Genomic DNA, 16,160 nt, shown 5'->3' on the forward strand with positions numbered 1-16,160 from the left:
TAGCAGCAGAGGGAGAACACCATCTCACAAACTGCACAGCCAGTCATCTTATTATCAGGCACCACTTTCTCTGAGGTTCCTATAAAGGCCATATTTCAGACTCACAAAATTAGAGGAAAAGTATGACATCCTGCCTGAAAAGATACATGGATAACAAAAATGTATCTTGAAAATTATGATCAAGGTTATAAGTTCCAATTTTTTCTGAATTGCCAAGACCTAAATTATATTGAATATCAATCAGCCTCAAAGTAACTTTTAAAAATTCAAACCCATAAAACAGTAGCCAAAATATGGTTTGTGAATGAAAACTAAAGGCATTAATCTCATAAAATGTCCAGGTTAATGGCCTTAACTTTTTGATACAGATCTGATGTTTTGATTTTTTTTTAAAAAAGAAAGAAAAATCACATTTTTAAGTACCCAGAAATATCTTTAATGATCAAATTTAATTCCTATTACAGTTTTAGTTATTGCTGTACTTGACATAGCCTGTTTATTCATCTTAAGTTGTCTGCATATCGTTGAGCAGCCTGAAGTGAAATCATTTTTAAGTGAAATCATAGAATTAACAGTGTCTCAAGAGCACGTCTGTGTTGGTTGTTAACTTCTGCAAGAAGAATATTTATGTTCATTCTTTAACAGTTGCAATTTAGGCACAAATCCATGCTCTGCCCCCACTTTCTTCTTCATTCCTTTTCTGAAGGCACTGACTCAATTCCATTACCTCTCCTAAATGGTGGTTCTTCATGCAAAAGTCCACAGTAGGTTTTTTAAGCTGCAAAAGAAACATTCCCAGAGCCAGCTCATCAGCAAGCCTGTGTTAATGTAGTGAGAGTTACAGGATAATGCTTCAAAAGGTGGGAGCTTCCTTTTGTCTCCTCTAAGGCCCAAGACCACTCGACCAACTAACAGACCAGTTTGAAAACTAGCTGAAATAAAACAACACAGCAAGCTCATAACCAAATCTAGACAATTAGTGCAGCCTCCAGCACTAATGATCTCAGTAAAAGGTGACAGAGAGGCCAGATTTGGAGGTTATGCATGAGAATATTTGCTCTTCTCCAAGGTTTGGCAACGTCCAACGTATGGTTCCAATGAGGCACAAAACTATTGATTGATTCTATAATATGGAGATATAGAGGTCAAAGTTTAATAAAATACAAAATAATGGCTATTCAATCTGATAGTTCATTGTTGGTTTCTTCTACCTCTCGTGCCATTCCTGTGTTTCTTGACTGCCAAGTGATGAACTAGTGACTATTCTTGGGTTGGCAGAGGAATATATTTGGAGCTGGGGTGGCTTTGACATGACATGCAAATAAAATTTCAGAATCACATTCAGTTTCTACAAGTTGGTGAAATGATACCCAAGCTCAGATATCAACCAACCTACCTTGTTGGCGGAGGATGGTGGGGTAGACGTTAGCAGAATATTCATCTAACAGGATGGCCCTGTTAACATTCTGTATCAGTGACTTTGTGCTGAAAGGACTAGATAGTTCCAACTGGATAAGCCCCTGCAATCCTTCCTGAATATACCAACCTTCAATACTATCACCATGGATGAAGACAGTACTCTTGACTACTCCCTATAATCAAACAAGGAGGATTCGGACTCCGCTAAGAGAGAGACTGGGTTTCCAGGGATATCAGAAACCTGGTCCTTTCCATCAATCTTTTATAGTATGGAAACTGTTTCTAATTTATATTCTTAGTATTGAGTCACTAAATAAATATATTCACTGTCTCTATGAAAAAAATGATTGAAATTAACACAGGAAATGCACAAGGCCTTCCTAACGGTAATGTGGAGAATGAACGAACCTAATCTTACGTTTTGGCATTTTTTGGATTCCACTTTCATTTTCGAGATGAAATGTGCAGTAATTGTTGCTGTGTTTACATGTGGCAGCAGGCCTATGTACGGTCAACATAGTGTGCCAGCTGGAACCACCAACAGGCACCATTTTAACACTCCAGTAAATAAATAATCTAAATGGAATTTCTGTTTATTCAGTTTTATCATAGAATATTTTACCATATGAAAATTAAAACATTATCTCTGAACTCAACTTTAGAATATTATATCCACACTGTTATTTTAAATACACTTGTTAGGATTTCTGTCTGCTCTTTAATCATCCCCGTCTCCACAAGTAATATTCAGATAGTTTCATAATTGCCTCTAATGGCTATTGAATGAACATTGGACAGGCTACTTGCTCTGAGCAACACTGCAAACATTGGTGATCATTTCCTTGCCTGTGGACTTCTCCGAGAAGGAAATTCTCATCATTTAAGAATAGAACCAAGGCCTCTCCTTTCTACAGTCCTTTCCAGTTAGATTTTTCTGACCAGCTTAGAGCAAGTAACAACATAAATAGACTAACCACCTTCCAGAAGGCCAATGGAAACAACGTGACATTTTGGAAGATGCTGCACGGCATGGCTGATGGGATTTTAAAACGGGAGACACCCTAAAGCTGTCTGAAGGAGATTTTTAAAAAAAACACCAGAGGCAGCCTGCTGGGAGAAGGAAGAAAAATTAAAAGTGCAACAGGATTTGTTTTTATAAAGCCAAGGTGTCTTTGATCAACCTCCTCATGGTAGTACTAACAGATGTTCCAAGAGAATCAGTGATCTGGTAAGTAATTTTGTACAGATAGGGTTGTACGTCTCTCAAACTTGTGTCGAAGACATTGTCCACCTCTGATTGTGTGGGCATTTTAGGCAAATACTCATGTCTGTTCATCACCTCGATAATGTTGATGATCTTTTCGCCCAGTTTCTCGCCCACCTTCTCCCTGCAGATCTGCCTCTCCTGCTCATTGGCTAAGTTCACCACATTGAGTTTGAAGGCCCACATCTCCCACGGGATGCACTCATCAGAGAACGGCCAGCGGGACTTCTTCTTCTGGTAGAATTCCAGGGAGATTTGGCCACTCCCATCGCTGCCAGAGTTACGAAGAGCATCCTAAAGTTGAAGGAGAAAACTTGAGCAAGAATGTTGTAGGTTCAATCATTTTAAGAACATCAACAAATCTCAATATCTTACTGCACAATGTCACAAATTCAAGATTTAGGGTAAAAAAAAGTCTGGTTACTATTCCATGCATGTATACATAAATCCATCTTGTATTCTGTGGCTTCATCAGATGCGGGATGGTACTCAATTTGTCAGTACTTCTCAGAATCTTGCACGAGTCGGTGGAGTCACACACATTTTTCTGAATTCCAGCATGTTTAACTTTCCTTGTAGTACGCCCATTACACTACAATTATCCGAAATCTGATTCTCCAAAATCCTCAGTTATCCAATCTTTTTTAAAAATGTTGTACTAACGAGGATATCTGAAATCCTCATTTATCCAAAATGTTTTCAGAACCAAACTGATGGGGGGCCTTGGCCCCTGGTGCCAGCAGCAGCAGACCTAGGGCTCCCAGGGGCGGCAGCGGTGGACCTCAGGCTCCCGGGCAGGAGTGGTACCCTCGGGTTCCCAACACAAGCAGGGCCTTGGTGGGGACGTGTCGGTGATCGGCGGTGGCCAGTTTTTTTTTGTGAGAATTAAACTTTATTTTAATGCTTAAAAAGCCTTTCCTTGTTGCTTCTTGTTGTTTAAACACTGTTACAAGTGATTTGCTGTTGCTATATAAAAAAAAAATGACCAGTTCTTGCTTCACATTTCCTGCTCATCTGCCTTGGCTCCCTCTGTCCGGTTCTGACCATTTTGGATAATTGGAGTTGTACTGTGTCAATCCAATGAAGCAGCATTCAAGACCTTGGAGGTGTTTTACAACATGAAGATGCTATATAATTGGAAGCTATTGTTTATCACTGGTAAATATGTGATTCAACACCATCTGTTCTAACAATCTCAAAAATTACACAATTCCTTACTCCTTCATTATCAAGTCCTATTTATAAGCTGCTCAAAGACAAGCCTTATAGATTTCATAGGAGCAGTAGGTCATTCGACCCTTCGAGCCTGCTCCGCCAATCAACGAGATCATGGCTGATCTTAAAGTTCAGTGCCCCTCCCCGCCTTCTCTCCGTAACCTTTAATACCCTTATACTGAAGAAATAGATCTAATTCCCTCTTAAATAGATTTAATGAACCTGCCTCTACTGCCCTCTGTGGCAATGAATTCCACAGATTCACCACCCTCTGGGAATCCTCATCTCGGTCCTAAATGGTTTGCCTAAAGGGACCTTGTGGGACCCTTTCTCTTGCTCGGAGGGTGTTTTTCACATAGAGGCCGAGTCCACACTTTTCAGTGATAAGGAATTAACATTCAAACTAGGGATAGCAACTACTGTAAATGAGAGGCTGTTATCTCTAAAATGGGTCATGGTCCTAACAAGCATTGCACCTTTTAAGGCCAAGTCACAATTCCAACAGAGCAATGCAAATAACATTGAATGGAAGTTACATGTTCATTGTGGCGAGGATACAACTGATATGGCAACGCGTATTTCTTATCACTTTGAAAAATGTAGACCATGCCTCAATATTTAAAACACCCTCAAAATTGGAGAAATGGGTCCCACAAGGCTTGCCTTTGAGCAACTTGTAGATCGGGGGACTTTTCATATTGAAGGAGTAAGTGATTTTGAGATTGTTAGGACAGATGGTGTTGAACCACATTATTACCAGTGATGGACAGACAAATACCTAATGGGTAACAAATTAAACTGTTCATTTTCCTTCCCCTAGTTTTGAAATTACTTAGCTGGTTTTGTAAAAGCACAAAGCTGGAGAAACTCAGCAGGTCAAGCAGTGTCCTTTATATAGCAAAGATTTAAAAAATACATACCAGACGTTTCAGGCTTGAGCCTTTCATCAAGGTTTGGGAAAATGTCAACAGCCATCCGAACAAAAGGGTGGGGTGGTGGGGGTGTGGTTGCAAAGGCAGGAGGTGATAGGTGGAGAAGGGAGGGAGGGCTCGGTGAATAGAGAAGAGAGGGGGAAGAGGAGAGCAGGCTAGCAGAAACCAGAAAAGTCGAGGTTAATGCCATCCAGCTGGAGAGGGCCTGGACAGACATGCGAGTGAGACCAAGAACTGAGATGGTTGGCTTCTGGGAAGTCTCATTGTTTTTTACGCATACACAGAATGACTTGTGTATGGATATCGCCGCGAGTTTAGACAAATTACCGTAGGTGAAGTACTTACATAAGCTGAATGTGAGTTGACATTGCCCGTGACGTCATTCACCTATGTCCGAGAAAGCCCCAAGACAGAAGAGCAAAGTGGCTCTAGATCCACAGATCTCGTTAAGGCATCAATCCAATGATTCAACATAGTGGTTGACTGCTGCTGGTAAGTAAATGTCACCTTGCTTCACATTTCCTGCTCATCTGCCCTGGCTCCCTCTGCCCCCAGATGCAAGAAATGTAGAATCCCCCTTATCCTCACCTACCACCCCACCAGCCATCGCATCCAACACATTATCCTCCGGAATGACGCGAGATGAACGTGACATCGCGCACTATCATTGCGTCATATTCATTAACCCATTGTTGCGGGCTGTTGTTCAGTTTAGACTGCGGGCAGTCTGCAAAAATGTCTAAGGGGTGCCGCAGGTAAAATTGCAGAATGGGAATGACTCACTCATTTCCATTCCGATCTTTTTGCAGACTGTGTTCTGGGAATAATTCTTTGGAACACAGCGGCCGCGCAAAAAACATCTGTCACTGGTGCGAACGGAGCGAAGATGCTTAGCGAAGCGATCTCCCCGTCTCTCTGATGTAGAGAAGGCCACAAAGGGAGCACCAGATTCAGTAAATCAGCCCTGCGGATACACAAGTAAAGTGTTGCTTCACTTGAAAGGCCCTGGGCTGTGGTGAGGGAGGAGGTGTGGGCGCAAGTGTGGCACCTCCTGGGGCACAGTGGGGTGCGGGGATGCACAAGGGGGTCACGGAGGGAGTGGTCCCTTTGGAAGGCAGAGAGGGGAAAATTTGTCTGGTGGTGGGATCCTGTTGTAAGTGCCAGAAATTCCAGAGGATAATGTGTTGATGCAGAGGCCAGTGGGGTGGTAGGTGAGGATTCTATGTTTGTTACATCCAGGGGAAGGGGGCGGGGTGGCCTGGGCAGATGAGCAGGAAATAGAGGAGATGCGGATGAGGGCTGAATTGATGATGGTAGAGGGGAAGCCATATTTGGAAGGTGTCTGCAGATGTTCATGTTTTACTTTTAACTATGTTTTTTTTAAACATTTTCAAACAAAGTTACAAAACAAACAAAATCAAAGAAAAAACACAGTTATATACAATAAAATACCAAAACCAAACTATCAGAATCAACACAATATCATAATTATCAAATTCTGCACTTTTCTTTTATAAATATAAAATTACTCTGTGTTAATCCTTCAAAAAGTAGGAAACATGAAAAGCAAAAAGACCCCTCTCCCCAAAGGAAAAAGATAAAAGAAATCTGTAATATGATGTGAAAAAAATCATGTTTTCCAAAAGCATTAATTACATACAGATGAAACATTACATGATTCATCCAGAGCTTAGTTCCTCTTTAAGGGATAAATGTCTTGTCCTAGGGATACTGGAGATAGTGGTATTGGGGATTGGAGGGGGGCGGGGGGGTGGAATCATTAAAAATTAACCCCCGTGTATTTTAAATACAGGTTCCATATTCTTAAAAGACACATTGTAGAAACACACAAGCAATATATATATATAAAAAGAGAGAGAGAGAGAGATATATATATCTAAAAAGATATATATATATAAAAAAGATATATATATATATATAAAGATAGATATATAGATATATATATAGATATATCTATATATAAAGATATATATAGAGATATATATATATAAAGATAGATATATAGATATATATCTATATATAAAGATATATATAGAGATATATATATATATATATAAAGATATATATATAGATATAGATATATCTATATACATATATATAAAGATATATATAAATAAAGGGTAAATATTGTTGTCAGTACTTCTCAGAATCTTGCACGAGTCGTTGGAACACAGCTATGCATTTCTGACTTTCAGGGGGGTCAGACTCAGATTTCCAAGTCATGGCTATGGATTTCCTGGCCTCCGCTAAAGTGAGTTTTAACAAATTTCAACTGATATTTTGACAGCCTTATTTCAGCCCTTATATCTGTTAATTTCCCCAATGAAAGCAATTCTGGTATCGAATTCCAGTAATTCGTTCCAGGAAATTCCCCAATCTTCCCAGGTCGAATTTAATTTAATAAATTGTAATCATGTTCGAGTGGAGGGGGCTTCCTTCGGCCCAGATCGTCACTTAGAATACAAGTTTTCCGTTATCTTCTGTGCAGTTCCAACTTGACCCGAGATGACTGGTCTCCTCCATCGAGGGGGAAGGCGACGCATTTCATTTGGGTGGGGGTGGCTTTTAAAAAGTCTGGGAGCTTTGTAATGTATCGGCAGAGACGGTGGGAAAGTTCCCCAGACCCTTCCTGATGGACTTTTAGCTGGGGGTTTCGTGTCATCCTGCTACAAGTGACCCGCCCGGGAGAGAAAGCATGGGTCAAGACGCCCCTTCTATCCGCCCATCCCCTGTTTGCTCAAGATCCCAGCCTCCCAGTGAAGGGCAGGATATTTCACGACGGAGGGGGCTTAGAATTCAGGGACCCCCCCCCCCCCAACCACCCAGGGCAATTTTTACGCTCAGTGTGAGCGTCCCAATCAGGCCCGCCAGTGAAATCCGAGTGGGACCACGGCGTGAACTGCTGGCCCGACCACCGTGGCGCCTTCAATCCCCGCCACGGGGCGCAACTTGGACGCCGGGTCCCGGAACCCACCTTAAACTCGCCGACGGATCGGCGCAATGCGCGGTCCAGCTCGTCCGACGACACCCTCACGTAGGTGCAATCGACGAAATCGCAGTCGACGTCTTCGGTGCCCACGGTGCCGATCGAGTAGGTGCCCTCCTTCTTGTAGTGGAATTTCCCCGAGCTCCTGTGCAGAAGCACGGTGTGGAGGACGGCGAGCACGGTCTCCTCGATCTGCCTGCCTTCCACCGTCAGCTCCAGCGTCTGCGACCGACAGTTCATCCTCGTCCGCTCGCCGTCCTTCACCAGGCTGCAACTGCTGGGGGAGGAGGGGGGGGAAGTAGGGGTGGGGGGGGAAGGGGCAGTGACACCGGGCGCCACCAGACCTGGGTGGAACAGTATCACCATGGAACAATGGATACAACGCGCTACAATGTAAACATTCCATTCGGTGACGTCATCGCCGGCGGCGGGAGGAGCCAAAGCAGTGAATGGCAGTCGCTACAGTCTCCTGGCCAGGACAAAAACCACCAGCGCGAAATGCTTGTGGCTTTCCCCCACCCCCAAATAATGCTGGATGATCCGGGGAGTTTCTCCAGCGTTGTGTTTTGCTACGAGCCCTGAGGACCCCAAAACCCAGCAGCAATAGATATTCACCAAGACAAATGGTTACTTCAACAATGTGAAAACAGAAGTGCACTTTTTGACTTAACTATTCTGTGCACAGGTATGTAATGTGTGGGTGAGTTCAGAAAAGTTCTTTGATTTACGATCCAATCTCGCTTCTCATTCCTCCAACTGGTCGCAGGCAATTCTTAGACCGGGCACGGAATTTAACATTTATAAAGCTCGCCAGGCTTGGGTGCCTGGCTACCGCTCAGGAAGGTTCTTGTCGGTTGTTGTACGCCGACACCCACAACTGATTCTTCCATCAGCCACTTCAGCGTCTTTCTGAAGAAACTTGCCCCCTCAGGGTTCTCCAGATGGTAACCTCTTTCTTTCAGGTTCCTTTTTTGTTTCTCTTATTTCAAGTGAAACATTAGACAGCCAGTCCTCTCCTCTTGCATGAACCGCAAGGGCTTTGACCAGGCTGAACTAAAAACTCACAACCCGTCTTCCAAATGGGGTTTTCCCACAAGCTTTACAGCTTGTCCTGCTCCAGTCCCAGCTGCTGTTGCTGGCTGTAACACTGTAGAACTGATCAGTGTGTTGTATGTGTCTCTCGCTCACTGAGAGAAAAGCCTGTTTTACTCTCTCTGCTTCCAAAACCACATGATCCTCTTAGAACAGCAAGTTCCCTTCCAGACAATCTGTAGCTCTGACAAGCTCTTTCATCTGTTGCTTTTTGTAAACAACAATTCATTAATGAAGTCTCTTGGGCACTCTCCAAAGCTCTTGCAAAAGCTGTGGAGCTGACATGTCTAGCTCCAGTATTTCAAATAAGATTTGTTTTAAAGTGTTTGTATGTGACCTACACTAACAAACCTTTCCCAATTTATCTCCCACAAACATATCTATATATCTGTCACAGTTTATTCTTCATTCACAATGTTACAAGATCAAACCAGCAACCACAAAGAAGGCCTATCACACAGGGGTAATGATGAAAAATTACTTTATTAACAAAAATTCACCTTCAAACTTTAATTCAAAATCCCCCCTTTTATAACAATGACCACTGGTTACTATGCAAATTTCTACAACAGTGTAAAACAAATAAATTCCCCAGCCTAAATATAACATATGTGATTAAAGTCTAAGTTATATTTCCAACCAGGGCACAGAAAAACTTAGACACAAAACACACAAGACTCACAAAACTTCGATCTCAACCGAAGCAAGGATCATAAACAAAATTCAGTTTGTTTGGTGAACTGAAGCCAAAAGATCTTTGAGAGAGAGAGAGAGAGAGAGAGAGAGAGAGAGAGCACGAAATTCAAAGTAGTCTTCTTGTGTTGCTTGCAGAGAGAGGAACAACTGGCTTGGTCTGGATCCTTCCGACTGCCTTCAGAATGTTCATCCCTTTTTGAAATCCCAACATTCTAAACTGTCCTCCAGACCATGACTCATGCACTGGGCCTTCTTCCACTCCACAGCACCCCCAGTGGTGGTTTATCATCCAAGTCCAGAAATTTTTAGATCATTTTCTGCAAATGCTCAGTCCGTCTCCCACTCTCTCAGCAGTCCACCTTCACCTTGGCTCTCGAAGGCAAACTGTCACTTTTCAACACAAAACCACACAACACATAGGTCAATACACAACACAGAACTCTGTAACAACAGTGTCTGCAGACTTTCATGTTTTCAAGTCATCAACATGGCCTCATGTACTGTCAAACCAAGACCATCCATAAATTGGAGGGACAGCACCTAATTTTCTGCCTCAGCACTCTCCAGCAACCTGATGGCATGAAAATCGATTTCTCTAGTTTCTGCTAGTCCACACTTCGTCCATCCCCTTTCTTCTCCATCCCTCTGTTTCCTTTACACCACCTCTCCATCTCCTTTCCTCTGCATTCACAGAGCCATTCACTCCCCTGCTTGCTGGTGTGCCCTCCATTTGTAGGCCAGGTCTCCTTCACCTGCCCACAACCCCACACCCCCCCCCACCATTTTGTTTGGGCGCCTGCCCACATTTTGTCCATATCTAGATGAAAAACTCAAGCCAAAAATGTTGGTTATGTACCATTATCTTTGCTACGTAAAGTAAAATCTGCTGAGTTTGTCCAGCATTGTGCTTTTACTTCAACACTGCAGACTTTCATGTTTTCAAGTCAAGTTTATAGTCATCTGATTGCACAAGTATAACAGGACAAAACAGTGTTCTCCAGTCCTCGGTGCAAAACACCCAGACATAACACACAAACAGAAAAGCAATATATATAAAGCACAAATATTCTTATATAATTATTTTATATATCTATACAGAGAGAGAGAGAGAGAGCATTATGGGTTATATTATATTTTATTTCATATATAAATATGTTTTTAAAAGAGATAGATGGGGGGGTTAGTGTAGGTCACTTCACAAACAGACATTAACATTTCACAAAAGACATCTCATTTGAAATGCAAGAGCTATGCATAAGGAGAAACGTCATGTCCACAATGACTTTACAGAAACTTTGAAGAATGCCTATGGAGACTTCACAAGTAGGTGTTAATTGGACAGATATTGTGGAGTAAATGGACTATTGTCTTTAAAGCAAGATGTCCAGGCTCAGAAACTGATTTCGGTGCCAACAATCTGTCTGGTTGCAGTTTGCTGTTCGAAGAGAGGTCATGTGGTTTTGCACTGGGCCTTCTTCCACTCCACAGCACCCCCAGTGGTGGTTTATCATCCAAGTCCAGAAATTTTTAGATCATTTTCTGCAAATGCTCAGTCCGTCTCCCACTCTCTCAGCAGTCCACCTTCACCTTGGCTCTCGAAGGCAAACTGTCACTTTTCAACACAAAACCACACAACACATAGGTCAATACACAACACAGAACTCTGTAACAACATAGGTCATGATTCTTTGGAGAGAGAGAGAGAAGTTCTACTGTTCAGCAGTGACTTTTGGGAGGCTGCAACATGGAAAACTGGCAGGCTTGTTGAAACCCCCATTTTGAAGACAGGTGGTGAGTTCTGAGTTCAGCCTGTTGAAAACCCTTGTAGTCCTTACAAGAGGAAATGTCTGGCTAGAGCGTTTCTCCTGAAATAAAGGAAACAAGAGGAACTCTGTGGTGACCTGGAAGAAGAGGGTATCATTTGGAAATCCCATGATGGGGCAAGTTTCTCAGCAAGACACTGAAATGGTGGATTGGAGGGAATCAGTTTGTGTGTGTCCAACAAGCACCAACAGATTCAATTACATTTTCCTCTCCGCAGCCATCAGGCTCCTGAATGAACTTCACCAGATTGATCTCATGCTGTCCTTGTAATGTACTGATTGGTCTTTCACTGCAACACTAACCCCTGTACTATGCTCTTGCTCTTCTACTTTGAGGTATGTGTATATTGGAGTCAACATGCTGGACTACTCATGAGAACTAAATCTCCCACCTTACCAGGTATACATGACAATAAATTTGAAATTTAAACGCATGGATATTTTTGAACAATAAGTACATGCTTTCGATTTTAAAACTAAATATTTAAGATTATTATGTTTTCAATATTTAAGGTTTGACCAAACCAATTGGCTTTTATATAGGCCACTTTCAAATAGCCAATTTTTCCCATGGTGGGGGAATTCTAAGACAAGAGGGCACAACTTCAGGATAAAAGGGCGTTGATATAAAACAAAGATGCGGAAAAATGTCTTTAGTCAGACGGTCAAGAGTCTGGAACTTGTTGCCAGAGGCGGCTGTGGAAGTGAGGGCATTAAGGCAGAGATTGACAGGAATTGATTAGCCAGGGCGTCAAGGGTTACAGGGGAGTGGGATTGAGGGTGAGGATGGATCAGCCCATGATCGGAATGGCGGGGCACACTCGATGGGCCAATGGTCCTACTTCTGCTGCTATACCTTGTGATCTCGTGACGATGCTCAAATCATACTTACAAGATATTAATCTGAATTTGTCTGAATCTTGTAAAGAGATTTGTTTTACTATTTCTGGTTATAAATAACCAGCAATCACTTAATTAAGGAATTAGTTTCATATCCATCTTAACCCATTATTATCAAATACGTGACAAATATTTATTCTCAGGATATTAGTGCAGTGACATCTTAAAGTGGTACAGTAGAAAGATACTTTACAAAAATGTCTTAAGGACAGAAAAAAAATTATTCAGACTTTGTATCTCTACTGCTACGTTGAAGTGACTTGTTAATTACAGATTGTTCTTGAGGAAAACATTTGAAAATTGATTTTGTCCTTAGGTTGGAAAATTACAAAGATAAAGAACAGTGCAACCCAGGGACACATTATGTCCGACGTAAACTAAAACTTTGGCACTTGAAAAATTTCCATTTAATCTTGTGTCTTATCTAAGCCTCTTCCACACTACTTTTCTTTCCACTTTTGCAACTATTCCTGGCCCCTTATTTGAGGCACCTACAACTCTAACTGATCCCACACATCTCCTTCAAACTTCCCCTCACCTTAAATGCATGGGATCAGAAAGGTCGTTGCAGAAATGCAAACTAATATTAATACAGTGCCTGTTGCATTGTTTAATTATGGGCAGTTTTTGGGGGAACATAGAAGATATTGGATGAAGTGAATGAGCTGTATGAAGTGCATGCAGAATGATACAATATGTGTAGCTGTATAGTCCAATGAATGGATACCATTTAAGAATATGGGGAAATTTTATTCTGAGAATAGTTTCCAGTTCCCGATCCAATTTAATTTGATTTTTTAAATGAAATCCCGCCTGCATGGGTGAATCTTTGAGTGGGCTTGTGGAAAAAAAATCGTCCTCTTATAATGCATGATAAAACATTGACAGAAGTGATACACACTGTTAGGTCTGCTTTGTTCATGAATGAGTGAGACAAACACCAGGCTGAGTCGAAATCAGGGTTCTTTGTTCTTTATTACCGGATTGTAACACTTGCAACTAACCATGTTAGTCGGAGAATGCATTCTGCCGTTATCAGCAAAATGGTGATTTTTTATACCCTTGGATACGTGCTTAGAACATCATCATATCATTACTTGTCCAATGACTAAAACTGTTGCTATCCTTTCCCTGCTAGCTTCCTGCCTCTCAATCCATCAATGTCTCTCTTATCTTGTAAGTACAAGGATGCATTCACATCTTGTTACAGCCCTGTACAGGGTAACTCCTTACACATTCCCATCTCATGATGTTTTACCTTACAACACCCAGGAGCATTTTACATCATTACTTATAGCATTGCAGCATAAACCCAACTCTAATGTCCTATCACTGCACTGACTACAGAAAAGTTGATTTATGGAGCATTTTTTAGGAACTGAACATTTATGTAAACCGGGAACTGGCTGTATTGAGTGACCCTTGCCACACGTTCCTTCAGTTTTCAGACTTACATCGCACCCTACGTCACAACTTTTACTTGGGGTCTGACAAACAAAGCCCACCAATGTTTCCTGCTTCTTCGCTCCACCCAGCCAGTTCTAATTCTACAATCAATCAAGCCAAAATCCTTATGAACCACTGCTGTTTATTAACAATGCTATCTTACATCCTTTTCCTTTTTGCCTGTTGTTCCCCAAAGCGGAATACCCTCCAGCCTTGTTTCCGTATTGGCAATTAGATCATTCCCACAGAACTATTTGTGCCATCAGTTCATGTGCAATGTGCATTTAGATATAGAGCCATTAAATGTAGCCTTTTAACATCTGTTTCTACTCCTATTTTATTAACTGCTTGCCTTCGTTTCTTCTACCTCTTTTATTTATTACATTTACAATCACGGAATTTTATGGCACAGAAATGGGGCCTCTCCATCCATGCAACCGTGACGCCTTTCTACACTATTCCAATTTGCCCTTGATAAGTCTGTCTCCTTCTATGCCTTCCCTATATAAGTAGCAGGCCAGACATCCTTTAAACATTGTAATTATATCTGCCTCCACTGGAATATTATTCCAGATAGTCACCGCTTACTGGGTGAAAAACTTGCCCCTCCTTAATTTTTAAATTTCTCTCCTCTCATTTTAACCCTGACCCCCAAATCCTAGACTCCCCTGTCCTTGTGGTTAAAAAAAAGTCTGACTTTCCAATCTATGGCCCTCATAATTTTATAAACATGTAAGATCTTCCCTCAGCCTCAGAATCAGAATTCTTGTCATGAAAGTCGGTGTTTTACAGCAGCGTAACAGTGCAAACGTACATGTTATAACCATCTTACAACGATAAATATAAAAAATAAGAGTGCACTAAAAGTAAAGCAGTGTCTGCGGTTCGTTGATTATTCAGGAATCTGATGGCAGGGGAGGAGAAGCTGTCCTTGTGCCATTGAGTTCTCGTCTTCAGGCTCCCGTATGTTTTCCCTGATGGTAACAGAGTGAAGAGGGTGTGGCCTGGGTGGTTTGTGGGTGGGGGTCTTTGAGGATAGAGGCTGCTTTTTTAAGACACTGTCTTTAACAATGAAATAAATTCCTTTGTTAACTGGTGGAACTTTCCGTGTAAACTCCTTGAATCATTCTAAAGGTGGACCGAGTTAACACCCTGTTGTTTGGTTAAAGTTATTAACTGCTTTATTTAAAAGAAGATGGAACACATGGACATTGAGCATAATGACAGCCAGTTCTGCTGTACAATCAGTTCATCTTTTGGTTCTCTGATTAGGTCCTAGGATTGGATTATTTCCATCGAATGGTTGTGGGGGGTGATACACCAGAATATGCTGTTACTATGTCACTGGCACTGCATCCCTACATATGGCTGGCCCGCCTTTCCTCTGTAACTCTTCCCCCCGGAATCCCCGAAGAAAGATGTTTACCTCAGTGCAAGTCCTGGAATCAGGCCAGAACAGGAGCATGTGTCTAGTCTTATGGTAATAAAAGCCTGTCATTCTACAACTCCAGCCTTTTGGTGTAATTGATAGTGTATCATTGTGAAAATAAAGATGTATTTAAGGAAATGCTTTTATATGTTGATTTTTCATACACTTCCTCTCCCAGTCTGAGGCCCCTTCTCTCTCGACTTTTCTTTATCTCAGACTCCTCTTTCTGGGGCCTAGCTTTTCTGACTTCATTCTACCTCTCTGTTCAAATGTCAGCATTTCATTATTTCTGAATGCCACAGCCCATAGCAGAAAGTGACTAACACCCCATTCCCAACATTGCTTGAATTTTGTCTTTTAACCTGAGACGTGATAAATTTTCAGCGAGTAGAGAAAAATGATTCTTGAATCCTTTGGTTCATGCTATTCCTGTCAATTACACCAAAGCCTTTACTTTCTCAACAGCATGAAGAAAGTTGTGTAGTGAACTGGGAATTCACTACCAGTGTGATGCTCTAAGGAGTGGCTCCTCTCCTGACTCCGCCCCCTGCATATCCCGATCTAAACCTAGGACCCCAGTTCAGTCCACAGACCATGTGCGCCATTCTTACTGAATAAAAGCATGCTGTACTCTCGCTCTGGTCTTGACTATCCAATGTTCTCTGTCTTCACCCATAGGTTTCATTTCAAAGGAAGGGGTGAATGTAGTGAACTAAGAATTCACTACTGGTGCAATGCTCTAAGGACTGGTTCCTCCCCTGACTCCACCCCCCACATACCCCGATATAAACCCTGGACCCCCACCAAAACCCAGTTCAATTCACAGACCGTGCGTACCATTCTTATCAAATAAAAGCGTGTTGCACTCTCTCTGGCCTTGAGTGTTCTCAGTCATGCTACAAGTTGATATGTTGTCAAATATTCCATCGAACTTCTA

The 16,160-nt window shown here is 41.9% G+C and overlaps 1 protein-coding gene across 1 annotated transcript; it reads right to left on the bottom strand.

Moving 5' to 3' along the window:
• Window positions 1-1,996: 1,996 nt before the first annotated feature.
• Window positions 1,997-8,210, bottom strand: atg101 (autophagy related 101). The gene is made up of 2 exons (XM_069888833.1): window positions 7,826-8,210; window positions 1,997-2,977 (listed from the first exon to the last, which is right to left on the bottom strand). The coding sequence occupies exons 1-2, from the start codon at window positions 8,201-8,203 to the stop codon at window positions 2,573-2,575; spliced, it is 783 nt and encodes a 260-aa protein (XP_069744934.1). The 5' UTR covers window positions 8,204-8,210; the 3' UTR covers window positions 1,997-2,572.
• Window positions 8,211-16,160: the final 7,950 nt, after the last annotated feature.

This window comes from Narcine bancroftii, chromosome 7, assembly GCF_036971445.1.
Source record: "Narcine bancroftii isolate sNarBan1 chromosome 7, sNarBan1.hap1, whole genome shotgun sequence".
Classification (NCBI taxonomy): Eukaryota; Metazoa; Chordata; class Chondrichthyes; order Torpediniformes; family Narcinidae; genus Narcine; species Narcine bancroftii.